The sequence below is a fragment of the Oryzias melastigma genome, linkage group LG13, assembly GCF_002922805.2.
Source record: "Oryzias melastigma strain HK-1 linkage group LG13, ASM292280v2, whole genome shotgun sequence".
NCBI lineage: Eukaryota > Metazoa > Chordata > Actinopteri > Beloniformes > Adrianichthyidae > Oryzias > Oryzias melastigma.
In genome coordinates, this window is record NC_050524.1 from 1551363 (window position 1) to 1570860 (window position 19498).

Here is a 19498-nt window from a genome sequence, read left to right on the forward strand (position 1 = left end):
TAATTGAGTCATGAGACTACTCTGATAAATCTGCAAAAGTTTAACCCATCAGCCGTTTGTTCTGGTGTTGAATGATTGGAGATCTGCTGCTGGATCAGGAAGGTTTCTTTTTATCAGCGTCGGATCATCAGACTAAGACTATCCACACCTGAGCAACGTTCTCTAGGTAGATCCTTTAGATTTTATCTTTATTTTGGAAATAACTTGTATTAAAATGATTAATAAAATTATATTTTTATGAATATTTTCTGATGACAAATAGTGTTTTTAAAGTAGTATTTTTAAATAATCAACTATATATAGTAAATGAAATAAAGGCTCACCTGTGTGTTGGGGGGGGGGCTGATCGTGTCGTCATTCCTCCGTCCAGGTGTCTTCTTTTTTTTCCGTCATGCGCAGAACAAGCGTCTGTCAAGCGCGCTGATCAACAGGTGGGGCGGGGCAGGAAACCCCGAGGGGTGTTTTTTTTTTTTCTGCTTTTGCTGAAGGGGCGGGGCCTGCGAGGAGGAGGATGAGATGCGCGCGAGGAAGATCAGTCTGCATCGGATGCTTTGATGAGGAAACTCCGGACGAAAGAAAAAGAAGCGCCGAACTGATCAAAGGAAACATCAAAGGGCCGAACAGAGAAAGGAGATCCTGGTGCGCGCGCGCGGGCGAATACAGGTAAAAAAAAAAATAAAAAAATCAAACCACAAATAACGAAACATTACAAAAAGTATTTCCTGTATAAAGTGCTGAAGACGCAGAAATTTTAGCTCGTTTAGTTTGATTCTAAGCAGGAGGAAATAAACAACTGTTTCATAAATTTAATTTAAGCCTTTTAACAGCATCAAAGTGTACAAACAAATCACTAAAGTGGGACAAAAATGTTAGAGGACAAAATGTTGTGACCTTTTTTTTAAAGACAAAAAAGTGTTTAATCTAGTTTAAAAAAACAGGTGAATTTAAGATTTAAGACCGTAAAGAAATAATGACTAAAAGTGCAAAGTCGGGGAAATCAAGCAAAAGCAAAACAAACGTTTTCATAAATTAAAAAAATATATATTTTAAGGGAAGGATTTCAGTGATGAACTATCAAAACTGAACATTAAGCTAAACTGATTTTTTTACTCTTTTATTAATAGTAAACTCTTGTGTTTCGTCACTGATGCCTTTTTACTTTTTTATTAATTTGTTATAATTTCTTAGTTATTAATTACTGAATGATGTACCTTGTATTCATGAGTTTTACATTCATTTACAGTAATTTGTTGTTTTTAATCAATATATGAAACATTTCTTACATTTATTGTACAAGTGACAATAACAGAAATCATCTATGCATGTATCTATTGAAGAGTTGATGGACTTAAAGTTTTCATAAATCATTTTTCAATGAGCATCAATTTGTTTCTAAAATCACAAATAAAAACTGAAGTAAAAAGCAGGAATGTCTTGATGGAGCTGAAACATCATGAAAAAGCTGAAGAAATAAAGCTGCACATTTCACTTCTGCCGATTGTTCCTCGGCTCTGGATTCTTCCTTTTCTTCTTGTCAGCGGGTGATCAAACTGCGAGTCAGACTTCCTAATGGAACCTCCTCTGCTCTAGAGTGATGGAGGATCCGATCTTAGACCCTGAAAATAGTCAAAATACAGTTTGTGGTGACAGAAATAGTGAAGGTTGAAAAAGCAAAAGGTTTCCTTTAGCGGAAAGCTTCAGTTGACTGTAAACGTGTTCTGTTTACAGCAGCTCCACAGCGGCCAATGAGAAGCTGCTTTACCAAACAAGATGACCTCATCATGTCTAACCGCTTAATAAACCACAAAAACACAAGTTCTGGTCACACAGCCCAACCGTTCTGTGTCACTGCGCAGGATTCTTTAAGACATTTTTCTTCATCGTCTGGACAAAAATAAGCAGAAATAGATGAACGTTCTCTCTGAACTGATGCTTTATTAAACTTATCGGGACAACAAGCCGCATCACGCCTCAAATAGTCCGCTTTTTGTGGAAAAAAATATCTAAACTGAAGAAATAACAAGAATAAAGTACTAAATATTGACTGTTTATTTCTTTTTTAAATGACCATGGTATAAGTTTGACAATACCCTCTGAAGTGTGGATTATGAGAATCAACGCACTTCACGGAAGCAACCGTCCTCCGCTTGGTGCATTAATTTCTTAAAATGCACACTTCGTCGGGTATTATCCCTTAATAACCTTCATAGGCTTTCCTCTGGTGATGCTGTAAGAACAATAAAAATGTGTCTTTTTCATCAATCTTTTACCTTCATAACATCTGTATACAGATGATCGTCTGCTCTTTCTGAACCATTAGTCTCCATAGCTGCTCACCTGGTTCAGGTGTGTTCAGTCAATCAGAAACTGGGATCACCCAATCCAGCTAATCAGCTATTACTGAATCAGAGTTACTAGAACAACAGCGCACGAGGAACAGGTATGTTCTAGATCAGAGGTGTCAAACTCAATCACACAGGGAGCCAACATCCAAAACACTCCTTAGGTCGCGGGGCGAACAGGATAAACATTTATTAAACACTCTAAAACTACATTTTAAAACTTTAAAACTGTAATTTTTAACAGAATTATAAACTAGATATATAACATTACCTGTGATAATGTGAATGCTGGAAGCTGAATTTGGCCGCAGAAGATGCTAGTGCTGATAGCTGAAGATGCTGAAGCTGATATCTAAAATTTTAACTAAATACCAAATTAGCTTAAAAACGAAAAAAGAAAAAAAATGTAAGTTAGCCACAACAGCTAGCATGTAGCTGAAAAATTAACTAAACTTCCAAATAGCCTTAAATACGGAAAAAATCTTAAATTAGCCAAAACAGCTAGCATGTAAACATTATACTAACTCCAAAACAGTCTAAAAAACTTCAAAATAAAAGCCTAAATTAGCCAAAACAGCTAGCATGTAAACATTATACTAACTCCAAAACAGTCTAAAAAACTTCAAAATAAAATGCTAAAATAGTTCAAAATGCTAGCAGAATGCCAGTTTTTAAAACTTTGGGCACATGTGGATCTAAACCAATTATTTGTCATACTACGTTTAAACTTTTACATTTTCTGAGTTTGCATCTGTCAGTCAAAACTCTGCTGTCGATAGAAATGAAGCCTTGAAGTCTGAAGGGCAGCATGTGTCCTTTAGTGGTTTCTCTTTGTGTTACTTTGTCTCATTTAATTATTCAAATTTTCAGTTTTTATGTCTGGACTCAAAGCTGTTTATCAGGAACATTTTTTTTCCTTTTGTTGTAGATATTTTAATGTGCTGCAGCTGATTTGAACAAAAACACACAACACATTTTTACACCAAAAACCTTAAAAATTAAAATGATTTTCCTGTAATTTTGTTCAAAGATGTAACATCCCTCAGCTCAGAGACAGTCATCTTAAAGTTGAACAAAAATGCTTTTAAATAATAATCTTTAGCCAAATTTCTCTCAAATTGAACTGATTGTTGGAGTATGTTTAATTTTTTTAAAGATAGTTTGTTTTTAAAACTTAAAAGAGGAACTTATGATGAAATAATGAGTTATTTAAATGTAAACTTTAAGTATTTGTACTAAAATCCTTCTCCATTTACATTTTTAAAATCTGATCATGAGCAAATATTACATTTCTAATCTATTTCTAAAAACACCTGCCGTTTTTTCTGACCGTCCAGGTGTCCAAACCACCTGATGCTGGTCACCAGAGCCTGAACCCGCCTCAGACTCACAAACAACCATGGCCAACAGCCGCTTGGACCCGCCCATCCTGACAGAGCAGGAGGAGTTACAGAGGAGAGCCAATCAGGTCACAGATGAGGTAGGCGCTGAGACCAACGTTCTGAAAAGTTCTTTTTGGGCGTCTGAAGTCACAAAAATAGAACTCTGTCACAGCCCGAGGGGAGCAAAGCGTCCCCCCCGGACGACACCTGACTCACCTGGTTGCCGTGGAGACAGCTGGTCTCCCCGAGCAACCAGCTGGAGGGAAACGGCCCAGACTCCCTGAGAGGTGGTGCTAGACAAACACTCCCGGGGCTTCAGATCCGTTTGTCACCTCATCATCTCCCTGGGGGGCGGCGCCCGCGGGGCCTGAGGTGATATTTACACAACAAATAGACTGACAGAGGGGGAGGGGCGGTTCAGCACAGAGCCTGTCTGTGTCACTTCAGGAACTTCCATGGTCTCAGTTTGCACTTAAGAAGAAGAATCTGGAGGGTTTTGATTCCTCCTTCGGATCAGAACGTTTGCTCAACATTTTTTGGTCACTCTTGAATTAGCTAAAGATGAGCTGTAACTCTGTCCAATGAAGCATCAGCGTCTGAAGAAATGACGTCATCATCAGCAAACATGATGACTGCAGACTTCTAATTCACTGTCTTCAAACTTGCAGTAGAGGAAGGGTTTGACTTTGGAGCTTCAGAATGCCGTTAATGCTGGTTGTAGATGGTGAGGTCTTTGTCCAAAGACATAAAATCAATTAAAGTATAAACAATAGCTGGTTGCTAAACTGAACCAAACAGGCTAAACTAAACTGGGGATCCCTGCCCTTAGAGCCGCCTTCTCAGTTTGGGAAAACTCCTAAAATTAAAAAAAATGATTCTGGGGAAAAAAATGAAGAAACCTCAGAGAAACCTCAGGGATGTCCACACGAAGGAAGGATCTTCTCCAGGACGGACAGGCGATGTACCAGGACTGTGGAAGAAGAATTACTGTGGAGCCAAAATGGGGCCAATATTTGAAACCCAAATAAAAACAACATTAGTGTTTGGCCAAAGAAAATGAAAAATGTCCAAAACTTTTGCTATTCTAAAATAAACCTAATTATTTTCAGCTTCAAATGTTCTGTTTTTAGGTTTCAAAACCTTGAAATTGACATTTCAATTTCAAATTTTTTTTTTCACTTTCAACTCTTTTTTTCCGTGTTTTTTTGTTGTTCACATTTCTGCTCTTCCCAGTGGTTTGGCAGAGTTTTTACGCCGGATGCCCTTCCTGAGGCGACCCTGTGTTTGAAAGGCACCGGGGAACCTTGTTAGGGTCTCGCCTCAGGATTCAGTCTGGATGGAGATCAGTGGACACCCCAGGGATTTTTGGATCCGAAAATGATGGGCTGGGGCGGGGTTAACACGAAGAACCAATCAAAATCAATGAGGGTGGTAACTTCAGTCCTGGTGCGTTCACGGACTCTGAGAACTGTTATAATTACAGTCAGAAAATGGTTGAAAAAAAAGTTTCAAATTTGAAATTTTGAGTTTTGAAACCTAAAAAAGAAAACATTTGAAGTTGAAAATGGTTATGTTGATTTTAGAACAGCAAAAAGTTTTGGACATTTTACATTTTTTTGGCCAAACACCAGTATATTTTTGTTTTTTTGGGGGTTTCAAATATATATGTCCCCGACTTGACTCCATAAATGAGCTTAAACTCTACAACTACATGTTTGAAAAGTGTAGCAGACGGACTTCATCCAGATGGAACTGGGGGGCAGGTGGGGGTGGGGGGAGAGGAGCCAGAGGTGAGGTCCACAGCCAAGAACAGGGGCACAGACGAGCTACCTGGAATCTCTCCCACTCCCCCGGTAGGGAGGGAAATCCAGAAAGTTGTCATCAGCTGTGCTTACGTCCCACAGAGCTCTAATACCTGTACAGCAACAGAGTAGGATGCTAGCGCAATGATCAAATACTCAGGAGCCTTGGTGATTGTTGTGGATGAACATCAGACTGTGTAATATTGGATTTGTGCTTCTGCTGCATCCGTGATGCGCTTGTCTCTTTCAGCCTTTTGTTCTGCACTTGTCCTTTAAAAGATCTCCATCTTTCCAGCTGTGATAATATTCTCTTGTAATTCATATGACTCATAATATTACTTACATGAGTGCTTTTCCTATTTGGTCTGAATTTGAACTAAATATGGTTAATGCCGTATACTTATATAGCACTTTTCTACCTTCCTTGAAGGCCCAAAGGGCTTTACAGTCACAGATACATTTACACATTCACACACTGATGGCTCCACTGGAGCCAACCTTCCACCAGAGGCAATGTGGGGTTCAGTGTGTTGCCCAAAGACACTTTGACACCTGGGCGGGCAAGGTGGACCTTTGGATCAAGAGTCAACCGGCCTATCTACCTAGTTATGGTTTTAAAGTTTTAGAAATTAGGATTCTGCTAGCTTTTTGGACTATTTTGGCAATTACAAAGATTTTTTGTTTAGCTATTTCAGCTACATGCTAGCTGTTTTGGCTAATTTAAGCCTTTTTTTTTTTTTACATTTTGTATGCTGTTTTAGAGTTTTGCTAATATTTCAGCTACATGCTAGCTGTTTTGGGTAATTTAGGCTTTTCTTTTTAAGTTCTTTTAGGCTGTTCTGGAGCTAGGCTAATATTTACCCGCTAGGTGTTTTGGCTAGGCTTTTTTCAATTTTTAGGATATTTTAAGGTTTAGCTATTTTTTTCAGCTACATGCTAGCTGTTTTGACTACGGTAACCTGGCTACATTTTTTTTTTTTTTTGGCTAATTTGACATTTAGCTAATATTTTAGCCGGCTATCAGCTTCAGCATCTTCAGCTATCAGCACTAGCATATTCAGCTTTCAGCATCCACACTAGCATTATCACAGGTAATGCTACATGTCTACTTCATAATTATGTCCAAAAAAGTTTAAAAAACGTCAAAATGTAGTTTTAGAGTGCTCAGTAAATGTTTATCCTGTTCGGCCCGCGACCTAATTTGTGTTTTGGATTTTGGCCCCCGTGCGATAGAGTTCGACCCCCCTGCTGTAGACAGAGAGACTAAATGAGGAGTTTCTGTCACTCAGACCATCAACCCCAAGATCTGTGAAGTGAAACAAACACTGTTTACATCCAGTTAGTTTTTCATTATGTCCATCAATTATTCTGAGTAGTATATTTTCAAAATAAGAAAATTAAATTTCTAATCATGAAAGCCTGTTTGGCTTTATTATTTTAACTTTTAAATGAAGTCAACAATAGACGCCTGAACATGTTCTGATGCTACTAAGCTGCTGTTTCTGTGTCCTACAGTCTCTGGAGAGCACTCGGCGGATGATTCAGTTGGTGGAAGAGGTATGTGCACACACACACACACACGTGCACACACATGCACACTTGTGGATGCTAATGGCAGCAGAAAGACTTCCTCCATGCTGGGATCTTCATCTACAGACTTGTAGTTCTGCAGAATCAGACGAATTCCCACAAGATCCTGTTTGGAAAATCCGGTTTCATTTTCAGTGTGGACCAGCCGGTGACAAACACTGCACACCGTTTTTGTTTTACTTGTACAGAACATTACAGAAATGATTCTGCCTCCATCCGTCTGCAGCTTAAATATCCGCTGCTGCTGGGGGCGGAGTCTGTTCCTTCACATGACTCAGTTTGAGTTTTCGCCGTCACACAAACACAGATCGACAGATTATTCTGCTACAGCATCAGCTGATGGTTCAGATGCTACAAGAACAGACAAAACACACGAAATTCATCCAAAAGAATTGACACATTAATATTTATTAACGCTGAGTAATTACACCTCGGAAAGAAACGGTCCTTCGTTTTTCCTCGGCGGCTCCCGCCGGGTTCACGCTTAAATGCAACAGGCGTGCTTTCATGCAGGGTGTGAACCCGGCGTCAGACGTCCACGGTGTGCGTTAAAACTCTCCGTCGGGCATTTTCCCACTTATACCATGATTACTTACAAAATAAATAAATATTCAGTTTTAGTACTTTAAACGTGTATGTTTAAATTTAGATTCTTTTTCTCAGTAAGTGGACTCCTAATTTCTCCACAGTATTATTTAGTAATTCACATACTGTGAGATCTATGGTGCATCTTTGTTAAACATGTTGAAACCTTCTGGGTTGTGTAACTGGAAAGATCTCAGTCAGGATTGTGGATGTCATGAATAAAGTCATGGACATCAGAAAACTTAAGTGGAAAATGAATAATAATCAAATGATCAAAATAATGAACCATTCTAAAGAACTTCAGCTCATTTTATTCAATACAAACGAGTAAAAGAGAGAGACGTGTTGAAGTCATCACATGCTGTAGTTGGTCTCCTGCAGCTCACCATCTCCGGCTTTAGCTGCAGATCTACTGAAACATCACGAGTGGAGGTTCTTTAATGACGGAGAACGTTGACCCTTACCTTCACATTCACACACCTGAGACAGACACACCTGAAGACCGTTTGCTGCCACCGTTTATTCTGTCTTTCAGAGCAAGGATGTCGGCATCAGAACTGTGGTGATGTTAGACGAGCAAGGAGGTGAGCCGCTCCACTTCATGACCGTTTTCTAGAATTCTGCAGCACACCGAGGGGATCCGATTGAATTGATTCTGTTTTTTTCCCTTTGAGATGAAGAACTTCCTCTTTTGACCTCTACTATTTAAAGAACACAACTGTAGTGGATCTTCAGACAGAAAGTCTTAAAATGAAGCAGATGATACAGTTCTGGAATAGAGTGGATGGAGATATAGTCTTTCCACATATTCTTAAGTATTTAGCAGAGGTAGTTACGTTGACATACCAGACAAGTGGTTCGTTTTGTGGTACAAGAACCAAATCTGACGTAGATGTACCCAAGAAAGGATAATTCCCACCCATGTGTTGAGTTATCTTAGGGCAAGACCCTGAACCCACCTTGTTCCAGGTGGTTATAGGTTGGCGCCGCGTTTGGCAGTGGAGCCATCATGAGTTCCTTGGGTCTTCAAGTACTAAAGCACGATACAAGTATTTACCATTTACCATATCGGATGCCTATTTGCCCCAGACTCAACAATATGGGCTGTTAATGCAGAAACTGCAGTCTTTGAACTTGACGGTACCAACAGATTACTATTAAATATATCTTGGATTTTTTGTGGCAAATGTACTTTTCTAAAACATGGATCCATCAGTTACAATCATGGCAAAGTTTATATTGATAATTCAAACATGATCACAAATGAAAACAGGAAAATCAGCACATTTGATTTATGAAAATCAATCCATCCTTATTTAACGCGACTATCTAGGGATTTTAACCAGCATGATTGTTGCATTTAAATCATGAAATACGACACGAGGCTTTGATTGGACACAGATGCGGAGATTTAGTAGATCTGAGGATATTCAGTCAAAATCAGAACAATTTCAGCCTCAGCTGACTGGAACATAAGACAAAAAATGGGCAGAACTTCAATGTAAGGCTTGGGTCAACTGGACCCCATGAGAGATCACAAGCGTTAAGAAACCCAGGATGAATCCAAAATCCTAAATATGAAAAATGTAGAACGAATCCAGGAAAACAGCAGCTTCATCTGTATGTGATCAAAGTCAATCTTCCTCATTTAGTTGCAGATGAACTCTGGTGCAGTTCTCTTCAGAATGCTGATCCTTCAAGTTCAGAGACGTCATGGTAGTTAAAGACAGCTGCATCGTGGTTGGACTTTCAGAGAGAGGTGTAGGGAGAACAAAAACTCCTAAAGCGCGAGTCCAGAGTGTTCTGTCGGTGTTACGCCCCCAATGGGCGGAGCCGGCTCAAGACGAGCAGGAAAACCAAAAACTGGACACCAGTGAGAAAAAGAAACGGTTTATCAAATAAGAGAAACAAAGAAACTGAATCCTGAAAAACAAAAAGGAAAAAAATCAATTAGTGTGCTGGTTGAAACAAAGAGACAAAACAAAATGATCTGGAACCTCGGCCAAACGTGAGACTACCGAGGTCACACCCCAAACTAAAACAACAAAACCCTGCAGTATAAGACCGCAGAGGACAAGAACGAAACAAACCAGCACCAACTGAAACCCAACCAGCTCCTCAGCTGTCTTGGTGTCTCTGAAATAGACACTTTGGCCACACCCACCAGGTGAGTAGAAGGACCGGATGGAATGAGGTCCAGCAGTTGGAGTAGAATGTAACAATTGGTGCAGTGAGGATCTGCAGCTGCTAAACGCCCGGAGAGAGGACCGACAGGACCGGCAGGACCGGCAGGACCGGCAGGACCGACAGGACCGGCAGGACCGGCCCGTGCATCTCCAGGCCCCTGCCGGTCCCGGTCAGAGCTGGTTTCCGTGTCCGGAGGGAAAACTGCAGCGTAACACTTCCTGTCCTCACAGAGCAACTGGAGCGCATTGAGGAGGGCATGGACTCCATCAACAGAGACATGAGAGAGGCTGAGAAGAACCTGACAGACATGGCCCAGTGCTGTGGTCTGTGCTTCTGGCCACTCAGGAAGTATGCCCCCCCCCCAACCCCCCCCAAACTGGTGCCCAGTTCCACCAAACACAGTCTGAGCTGCTGATGGGAGTTCAGGCGTCTTCATGTCACTACGCGATTAGATGGAAATCTGAGGACAGATTTGTCTTTATCTGAGCGAGTCATCCTGGTCTTAAATGTTCTGTTATAGATTCAGTGGAACTGGACACCAACTGAACGTCTGTGAACCGTAGAGCTGCTTCCATGTGACACACTTTGAGTTGCTGCTTTTTTTTTGGTTAATTTGTGCATTATTTTATTTATTTTTTACCTTCTGTCCTCTCTCACATCTCTCCTGGTCCTGTGGGGTTCTCGTCCGTCCTCCCCCCTCGTAGAACAGCTGGAGCGCATAGAGGAGGGTTTGGATCAGATAAACTCTGATATGAAGGAGGCAGAGAAAAACCTGACAGACCTCGGCAAATGCTGCGGCCTCTGCAGCTGTGAGAAGTAGGTGGTCGTGTCTCCGTTTGTCTTCTGGTTTTTGTGTGACGGGGACGTCCTGAATGCCGAAGCACCAGAGCGGTTCGGAGAGAGGGGATGGGAATTCTGGAAAAGTACTAATCAAACTGGAATTCAACAACTTCTAAAGCTCAGAAACCAGTTTGTGTTTATCCAGGAACACAAAGTATGAGTTTAACAGCAGTATCCTGAAAGCATGGAGGTCTGTAGGTCAGAGCAGACGTCAGTGTAAACTTTATTTATTGAAGACTTTCCAGCTTCCTGTTTCACAAACTATCTGCTAAGAAGAAAGAAAAAAACAGACTTCTTGTAAATGTCCAGTGTTCAAAAGCATGAAGAAACAAATCCTCTACAGACTGTAATAAACTGCATCCACTGCAGCCTGGTAAATTCCTTAGACTGTATTGTAAACGCACATCTAGCTGAAAAAAATAAAAATTAATAAAGTGCAAAGTAAAATTTTGGATAATTTAACTCATCAGATAATTATAAATTAAGCCAATTTTGTATTTTTATTTATATTTTAAAGACATTGTTAGGTAAACTTAAACGTTTGTAGCAATTAAACTTTTTAAACTTCTTTAAAGGTTGCTCAACGAGAGACACAAAGTCCAACGTAATCATTTAAAAATGACAATATTTCTGCTTTTTTGTCAATTTAACATTTATCTATGAATGTAGCTTCTAAATATTTCAATCATTGATAGAACAGTGTCTATGTTTCTATATACATTTGTAACTTATTTTACTTTTGACAGCAGCACACAATAGTTCCTTTCAAAATAAAACCCACGGTGTCAAAAAAGGTCCTCCTGCATGCAGGAAGGTTTGTTAGGCTAATATTTCAGCCACATGCTAGCTGTTTTAGCTAAGTTAGACATTTTAGCTAATATCTTAGCTGCTATCAGCTTCAGTGTTTTTAACTATCAATTTCAGCATATTCAGCAGCCAAATTCAGCTTCCAGCATTCACACTAGGATTATCACAGGTAATAATATAATCTAGTTTTAAACTTCTTTTGTTCAAAAGTTTAACCACTTTAGTGTAATTTACCAAAATTACAAATTAAACGTTCTTTGCTTAGTTGGTTGACATTTGAAAAATAAACAGAAAGGATCAAACTTAATTTATTATTTATTCAAATGTTAGCCACAATAAAGGGATCAAACATTTTCTCTGGACCCACAGGGTGCAGACCTCTGGCTTAGACTATAACATTTAAAGAATTGGAAAAAAAATAATTTGTTTTTGTGTTTTGTGTTTTGTTTTTTTCTGTCATTTTTCTTTAATTTTTCTTATGTTTGACGTTTTTTTTCATAACTTTTGGTTTCTTTAAAAAAAGAACAAGTTAATTTTCAGAGGATCATAGTGTGTTATAAAGTATTAAGCTTCTTAGAATTTAGTTTGGACAAACCACAATAAGCTCCATGGAGGAAACAAACCTTTCAAAATAAAGGACACGTTTCCTGCTGTCGTCGTTTTTGCTGCATAGATTTTATTTCACGTTTGTGATTCTTCGTTTGTGTTCAGCCGCCTCCACCTTTCTGCCGGCGCAGTCTTTTATGAACCTTAAAATAACCCGGCGGTTCTGTTAGATTGAAGGCTTTTGAAGAGAGTGGGGCGTACAAGGCCGTTTGGGGCGGAGCCACGAGCCAGGACGGCGTGGTGTCCAACCAGCCGCCGTCGTCGCGCGTGGTGGACGAGCGGGAGCAGATGATCATGAGCGGAGGATACATTCGGAGGTGCAGCGGCGCTCTTCAAACAAACGGCTTTGTGGAGCAGCAGCTGGACAAACAGCGGCGTCTGTGTGCTCACCTTTGTTCCAGGGTCACCAACGACGCCCGCGAGGACGAGATGGAGGAGAACCTGGCCCACGTGGGCAGCATCGTGGGGAACCTGAAGAGCATGGCCCTGGACATCGGCAACGAGCTGGAGTCCCAGAACAATCAGATCGATCGCATTCGGGACAAGGTACCGCGACCACGAACCTCCGGAACCAGAACGAACGCTGACGTTTGGATTCAGTTTGAAAACATCTCGAAAGAGTTTTGTTTGCTTGAACAAACCCTAAAAACGTCTGCAGGAGCACAGGAGGAAGAAAACTGTGTTTCTAACATGTTATTCTGGCATTTTACTGATAGACACGAAGACAATTAAGTTTCAAATTGCATTTCTTTGTTCAAACAGTTTGGAATCAAGAACAATCAGGATGAAAAAGATCGTATTTGTGATGTAGAAGAGTGGTTCCACCAGTCCGTGGGACAGTTGGTCCCGCCCCCCCAAGGAAGAAAAGAGAGCATGAGAACAGCTTTTTACATTTTCTTTATAACCTGATTCTAAAGGGACTTTTATTTTGAAAAATGATTCTCTCCACTGCAGACTCTTCATAAAAAAATTCACAAAGCGGCTGAATCGACCGATAAACTGGCAAAGTTAACCAAAAACAACCATTTTTGGAAAGTTCTTTATGTAGAAAAGATCCACAGAGGAAACAGGAGAGCCTGCCTTTTCAAAATAAAAGAAAGCTGCATTTACCAGCAGGAGTCTTTGCTCCAAATATAGATTTATTGTGACAGCTGTTCACACAGACCATAATAATAATGCAGAATATTTAGCAACCGTCTATTATACTCCACACATTTATTTAAATGTATGATGAGGCTGAAGTTAACATCTGATTTTTGAGCTTCAGCTTGTAGTTATGTTTTAAGGGAAAATCTAAATCTCATTTTAATGGTTTACTTTACAAATTAAGATCAAAGCAGCTGCAGGTATTTTACAAAGAATGACGGTAAAAATTTACCCTCAAAATTCAAGAAAAACTGGAAGTTTAAAGAAAAAAATTGGACTTCAATTTCAGCCTCGAACAGTGAAAAATGTTTCTGACATGAAATCTGTTTGGGGCCTGAAAAAGGTTGGAGACCTGATGTAGAAAATATGGGCGGGGCCACAAGCTCCTAGCTCCGCCCCTTTCTGATGCGTCCACCTGCAGACAAATAGTTTCATAAACGTCTTTGTTTTTCCTGTGAATCTGGCTGTAAAGTAGCAGGACAGTGTAAACAGAGAGCTCTCAGCGGTGGGGAAGGTAGGGGGCGGGGTTACTCTGTGCCAACGGTCCCGCCCACAACTCAGATGACTTTCTAATGAACTTCTGCCGCTCTGCAGAAGCTATGTCCTAGAAAATGACAAGTTTTTAGATTTTGGCTATCATCATAATTCAAATATCCCTGGGAAACGGATCCAAATCGGATCTGAGGTTTCTCTGGAGCTCATTCTCATTCTCCTGATGTGTTCTTGATCATTCTCTTTTTTTGGTAGAAAAGCATCTCCACGTTGACTCATTGGTGTTGATTTGTTTTCGGTAGTCGTTGGAGGCTTTGTTTTGGACTGTTTTGTAAATCAAGCCGTCTGATCGACTTGACCTTCTGAGACCCCAACAGATTTCATGTAATAATTTCAAATGTCTCGTCTCCTTCAGGCCAACCTCAACGTGTCCCGCATCGACGCTGCCAACCAAAAAGCCAACAACCTCATGAAGCGATAGGGGAGCTCCTCACATTCCTACAAAGATTTTCACCCTTTTGATTAGAGACGGGGAAGCAGCATCTTAGACGGCGTCATTTTTACAATATTTTCTCAAAGAGCAGCAGATTTGTTACGTTTTGGTTAATAATCCCAAAGGGGAAACTGTGTCGCTACATTTAGAAACCTCAGAAAATCAACATTTATTTACAAAAGAAACTAAAAGTTTTGCCTTCAGTTTGGTTTCCATCACCAGCCTTTTTGAACAAGTCTGAGTGCAGCTACCACGTGTGTGCTGGCGCCCTCTGTCGGCGCAGTGGGGTACTGGTCACTGCGAGGAAACACGCATTTTCCTCAGAGGAGACCCTCTGGCGACACCTGGTGGACACACGTGGAACTGCTTCTCCATCTTCTGACATGGAGGTGAAGTGATGGAGGAGACACGTTTGGGGGGAGGGGGGCGACACGATATGAATCTTCATGTAAAAATATTTAAGTTTTTAATTTGCAGGTTTTCAAAACTATGAACATTTGTTTATGTTAGCGGTGTTTCAGTTGTTACATGACTGCATCATTTTTATGTACATTAGAAAACTGTGGATACGGTGAAGTAACGAACACTTAAACTGACCTCTTTTCTTTATTCACATCAACTTTCTGTCAATTTGACATCAATTAAGGCTGTAAATGGCTTGTTTTTGACTGCATAAATAAAATAAACAACTTGTTGCATGTAAGAAAAAGTTTGTCTCATCAATTACTATCTGGGTCATTAATGTTGTGATGAGCCTCAATTATGAGAGTTCAGGGAAGAATTCGCAGGAACTGCGTGAGAACTGTGGGGGTGTTTGGGTGTAAACACGTTCCAGGGCAGCAGGGGGCGCGCCGGAGTCAGGAAAAAAGCAACGCGGTGCGGAGTCTGCGCATTTCGCTTGTTCTCGTCAGTCCGAACTTTCGGGAGGAAGGTGGGGAGAACTGCGCCATTTTATCTGGTAAATATCTAACCCCCCGCCCCCCGTCATTCCCTAATCACGCGGCGTTGTTACGCGAATCCTGCGCGGAAAACACCGCGCGGGCTGCGTGTCCTCGAGCGGCGGCGGCGTGGCGACCGAACGGCGCGCGGCGGAGCCGAAGCTAGCAGGCGCGTCGGTCATCCATCCCGGCCACACGTTAGCTTGCGGTGCGGGATCTCCGCCGCGCGGGTCCGACGGCGCCTCCGCGGTGGAGGCTCGTTTACCGAAAGCAGAACGCGCGGAGCGTCGGTCGGTTCGGGGCTTCCGCCTCTTTCGGCCGGTAAAAGTCCGCGGAGGACGCGGAGGCGGCCGGGCTGCAGCTCCGGGAAGCGACCGGCGGAGAGACGGACACAATCTCAACAAAGACACCGCAGGGACGCCGCTGATTGGCTCAGACGGACCACGTGACCCGAGGAAAAGCGCAACGTTAATTAAAACTCAGGAGTTTTTCTTTAACGCTAAACAATACATGTATTTAAAAGTATAATAATGAACTTATATTTATTTACTATTTATACATTTGGTTAATTAATTAAAAAATAATTGCAGTCAGAAGGAATACATTTAGAACAAGAAATAATTGGAAAACAAAAACTTCCCAAACTTATTAATGCAGGTTTTTTCGTGTTGTATCATATAGAAGGAAAGTTTAAAAAAAATCGAGTAAAAAAATATTGCTGAGAGACACTCAAGGGTCAACTTAACTACATTTTAATGCACAAATATATACATTTCCCCCATAATTCGAATCACATCTTTATAAAACTGTCTTAACAAATCACATGTTTTCCCTTTTATGTATTCTGATATATTTTAAGGATTTTATGTTCATGTCCAAATATCAAACCTTTAAAGGGCTTTTTTCTCATTTCATGGCGGAGCTCTGCCAGCAGGGGGCGACATAACCACCTTTAAATTAAAGAACTTAATTGACCAAGATTATACAAATGATGTGGATTTTTACCTGTAGTTACACTGAATATGAGGTTTACAAGAAATTCGATTTGTGTAAATTGCTGAATTTTATTTAATTAAAAAATACATTTTAAAGCCACAATAGTTGATAAAATGTGATTTTGATTGAAAAAATGATCTGGTTTATTTCACATTCTTGTATATAAACTACATTTTTTAAGGGTTTTTTACTAAATTGTTTTTTTTCTCCTGAGGGGAGCAAATATGCTAAAATACTTTGATTATAACCAACAGATTTTTACATTTCTATTTATTTTGTGCTTAAATATCACAGTTTAAGCAGCAGACTTTAAAACGTTTGAATCCTCCTCCATACACAATTTCTCTTTTGTCTTTTGTTTGAGATGCTTCAAAAAGAAGAACAATCAGAATTAATGACATTTTCTTCATTTTTACATTTTCGGATCTGGAAAGGATCCAGAGTTTGTCCTCATTTAGATGATTTTCAGCACAGAGTTTCTTTTTTCAGTAAAGTTAATTCAAATCCCTTCAGTCGATGGAATCACAAGTTTAGTTTTTATTTCTGACATAAACTGTGACATTTATAAACATTCTGAAGGAAAGGTCTCTGTCTTCTCTTTCTCTCTGCAGGATGTGATCATCGTGACCACAAAGACACTCGGCGGGATACAAGGAAGAGTGGGAGGAGCCATGGCGACCTTGTGGCACGAAGAGGACGACGAGTTAAAAATTGGAGCAGTGGTAGGCGGGATGAGGAGCAAGCCGCGGTTCTCCTTCCATGAGATCAGAGTGCTGCTGCACGCCGTGAAGAGAAACAGATACGTCCTCCTGAGTGAGTCGGCCTCCGGGGGGCGCTGCTGAGTTTCTGACAGACAGGATCGCTTTGGGTCAAGGGGTCAAACTCAACCGCACGAAGAGCCAAAAACCAAAACACACCTTAAGTCACGAGCCCAACAGATTAAACATTTATTAAATATTCTAAAATTAAATTTTTAAAACTTTAAAACCGTAACTTTTTTACATAATTATGAACTAGATATATAGCATTACCTGCGATAATGCTTGTAATGCTGGAAGCTGAATTTGGCTGCTGAAGATGCTGAAATTGATAGTCAGCTAAAATATTAGCTAAATAACCTTAAAAACAACAAAATAATTAGGTCAGCCAAAACAGCTAGCACGCAACTGAAAAAAAATGGTTAAACTTCAAAATAGCCCAAACAACTGAAAAAAAAAAACAATTAGCCAAAACAGCTAGCATGTAGCTAAACTATTAGCTGAACTCCAAAATAGCCTAAATGGCCAAAATGGTTGAAAAAGCTGCAGAATCTAAATATTTAATGTTATTTACCTTTAATTAACTTTCTGACGTTGAAGTTAAAATTTGTCTTCTAGGAAAAAGGAAATATTTTTTTCCAAATCCAACCATTTGATCTCTTGGATTATTTTTATTTATTTTTTTTGTCAGAACTGGAAAAAAAAAAAAGTTTTTGTGAAGTTCTCATTCTCAGCTCCTCCTCTGATCACTGCCTCCCCCTCCTCCCCCAGAGAAGTTCAACCAGGGGGTGTCGGCAGAAGCCAAGAAGCAGACGTGGGCAGAGATCACGGAGGAGATCAACGGTCTGGGAGAGAACCAGCGGGAGGTGGGTCCCCTCACACTCGGCCGCCCGTCTCCCGACTCGGTTCACGAGTCCTCGTGTCCCCGCAGGTGCGGCAGATCATGAAGAAGTGGGCCGACCTGAAGTGTGACGGAAAGAGACGCATCACCGCCATGCGCGGCCCCAACGGCAACAACCTGAGGAAGAAGAACATGGGCGCCGTGGAGAGGATGGTCCACAAGATCCTGATGCTGACTCCTGAGACAGGTGAGCAGCGGGGGAGGGGCAGGAGGGCGTTCATTTACTTACCTTTACCTGGTCTTCCCCAGATTCCATCAGTGACCGGGACCTGGACGAGGGCGAGGACCTGTCGAAATACACGACCCCCCCCTCCACCACCCACTTCTCCTACCTGAACATGAGCAACACCTCCCACTCCTTCTCGGGGGAGACCTTCGAGGTTTCTCCCACCTCCACGCCGGACAAAGACCTGGGTAAGAGAACCTGAGCGTCCCTCCTGTGAAGGGTCTTTGTTGAGTTTAAATAAAGCTTCATACGATCAAATGCTGAAGGATGACTCCGCCTCTTCCTGGTTTCATCAAATCTGATGTCAGAAAGCTTTTATTTTGAAGGTGTTGATGTGTGCCGACGTGTTCACAGGTGAACCTCTGCAGTCGTCCTCCGACGTCGACGCACCTGATGAAGAAGGTCAGAAAGTCAAACCTTTAGTTATTACACTTCAGAAGTTTGTGCTATTAGCTTCAACCATTTCAGCCTCAGAGTTTTCAGCCATCATCAACATTTTCAGCTTTCAACTTTAATGATTTCAGCTAGCAACTTCAAGGTTTTTAGCTATTAGCTTTAGTGTTTACAGCCATTAGCTATTCAGCTATTAGCTTTAACAATTTCAGGTAGCAACTTCAGCGTTTTCAGCCATTAGCTGCAACGATTTCAGCCATCAACATTTTCAGCTATCAGTTTCACTGTTTTCAGTAATCAACATTTTCAGCTATCAGCTTCAGCGTTTTTAGCCATTAACCTCTACAATTTACGCCATCAACTTCAGCATTTTCAGCTTTCAACTTCAAAGATTTCAGCTAGCAACTTCAAGGTTTTTAGCCATTAGCTTCAATGGCTTTAGTGTTTACAGCCATTAGCTATTCAGCTATTAGCTTCCACAATTTCAGGTATCAACTTCAGCATTTTAAGCTATTAGTGTTAGTGATTTCAGCTTTCAACTTCAGCTTTTATAACCATCAGCTTTAGCGTTTTCAGCTATCAATTTTAGCATCTTCAGCGGCCAGATTCAGCTAACAGCACTCATCATTATATTATAATGGAAATGCTTTATATCTAGTATTTCTTAGGTTTCCCACATTTTCCATCTGTTATCTTGTTGTTATGGTAACCCAGCCTTCTCAGAACTTCCTGTGATGTCACTACTGACCGGATTAGCTTCACTGCGCATGAGTGTCAAAGAGGAAGGCAGACCCGGCATTAGAAAACTAACAGACACGACACGTCGACTAACAAATTAATAGTCGGCGTGTTCGCGGCTGATCGACTAATCATGGCAGCCTATGAAAACCTCGACTTGTATTCTGAAACGTACGGTAGTCCTTCACTCTGCAGGGTTTCTGTTAAAAACTCTTTAGATGAAAACTGGGTTTTCCTCTCCGCCCTTCAGAAAGTTCTGGTAGAACTCTAAAGAAC

General features: G+C 40.9%; 2 protein-coding genes across 3 annotated transcripts in view; both read left to right on the top strand.

Annotated features, from left to right (window-relative positions):
- The first annotated feature begins 48 nt into the window (after positions 1-48).
- zgc:101731 (SNARE_SNAP25N and SNARE_SNAP23C domain-containing protein) lies at positions 49-14961 on the top strand. Of its 2 annotated transcripts, none has more exons than XM_024277345.2 (8): positions 49-663; positions 3680-3822; positions 7042-7083; positions 8237-8285; positions 10119-10236; positions 12312-12458; positions 12543-12687; positions 14195-14961. In XM_024277345.2, exons 2-8 carry the CDS (start codon positions 3742-3744, stop codon positions 14258-14260), a joined length of 648 nt encoding a protein of 215 aa, XP_024133113.1. In that variant the 5' UTR covers positions 49-663; positions 3680-3741; the 3' UTR covers positions 14261-14961. The 2 variants fall into 2 exon arrangements, with proteins under 2 accessions (XP_024133113.1, XP_024133114.1); XM_024277346.2 differs by lacking the exon at positions 10119-10236 and adding an exon at positions 10593-10704 and having other exon boundaries at positions 153-663; positions 14195-14955.
- Positions 14962-15079: 118 nt separating this feature from the next.
- Positions 15080-19498, top strand: part of zgc:113149 (uncharacterized protein LOC541363 homolog) — a gene marked incomplete in the record, with an annotated part of 5475 nt that continues 1056 nt past the window's right edge. Inside the window, 6 exon segments of the mRNA XM_024277344.2 lie at positions 15080-15230; positions 16818-17019; positions 17736-17830; positions 17896-18052; positions 18115-18279; positions 18446-18493. Of these exon segments, the coding sequence (XP_024133112.1) occupies positions 16878-17019; positions 17736-17830; positions 17896-18052; positions 18115-18279; positions 18446-18493 (607 nt within the window).

Coding starts and splice junctions, on each gene's coding strand:
- zgc:101731 (XM_024277345.2), top strand. CDS start 3,742: ATGGCCAACAGCCGCTTGGACCCGCCCATCCTGACAGAGCAGGAGGAG. Junction 8,286..10,118: donor GATGTTAGACGAGCAAGGAG/GTGAGCCGCTCC, acceptor CTGTCCTCACAG/AGCAACTGGAGCGCATTGAG. Junction 12,688..14,194: donor TCGATCGCATTCGGGACAAG/GTACCGCGACCA, acceptor CGTCTCCTTCAG/GCCAACCTCAACGTGTCCCG.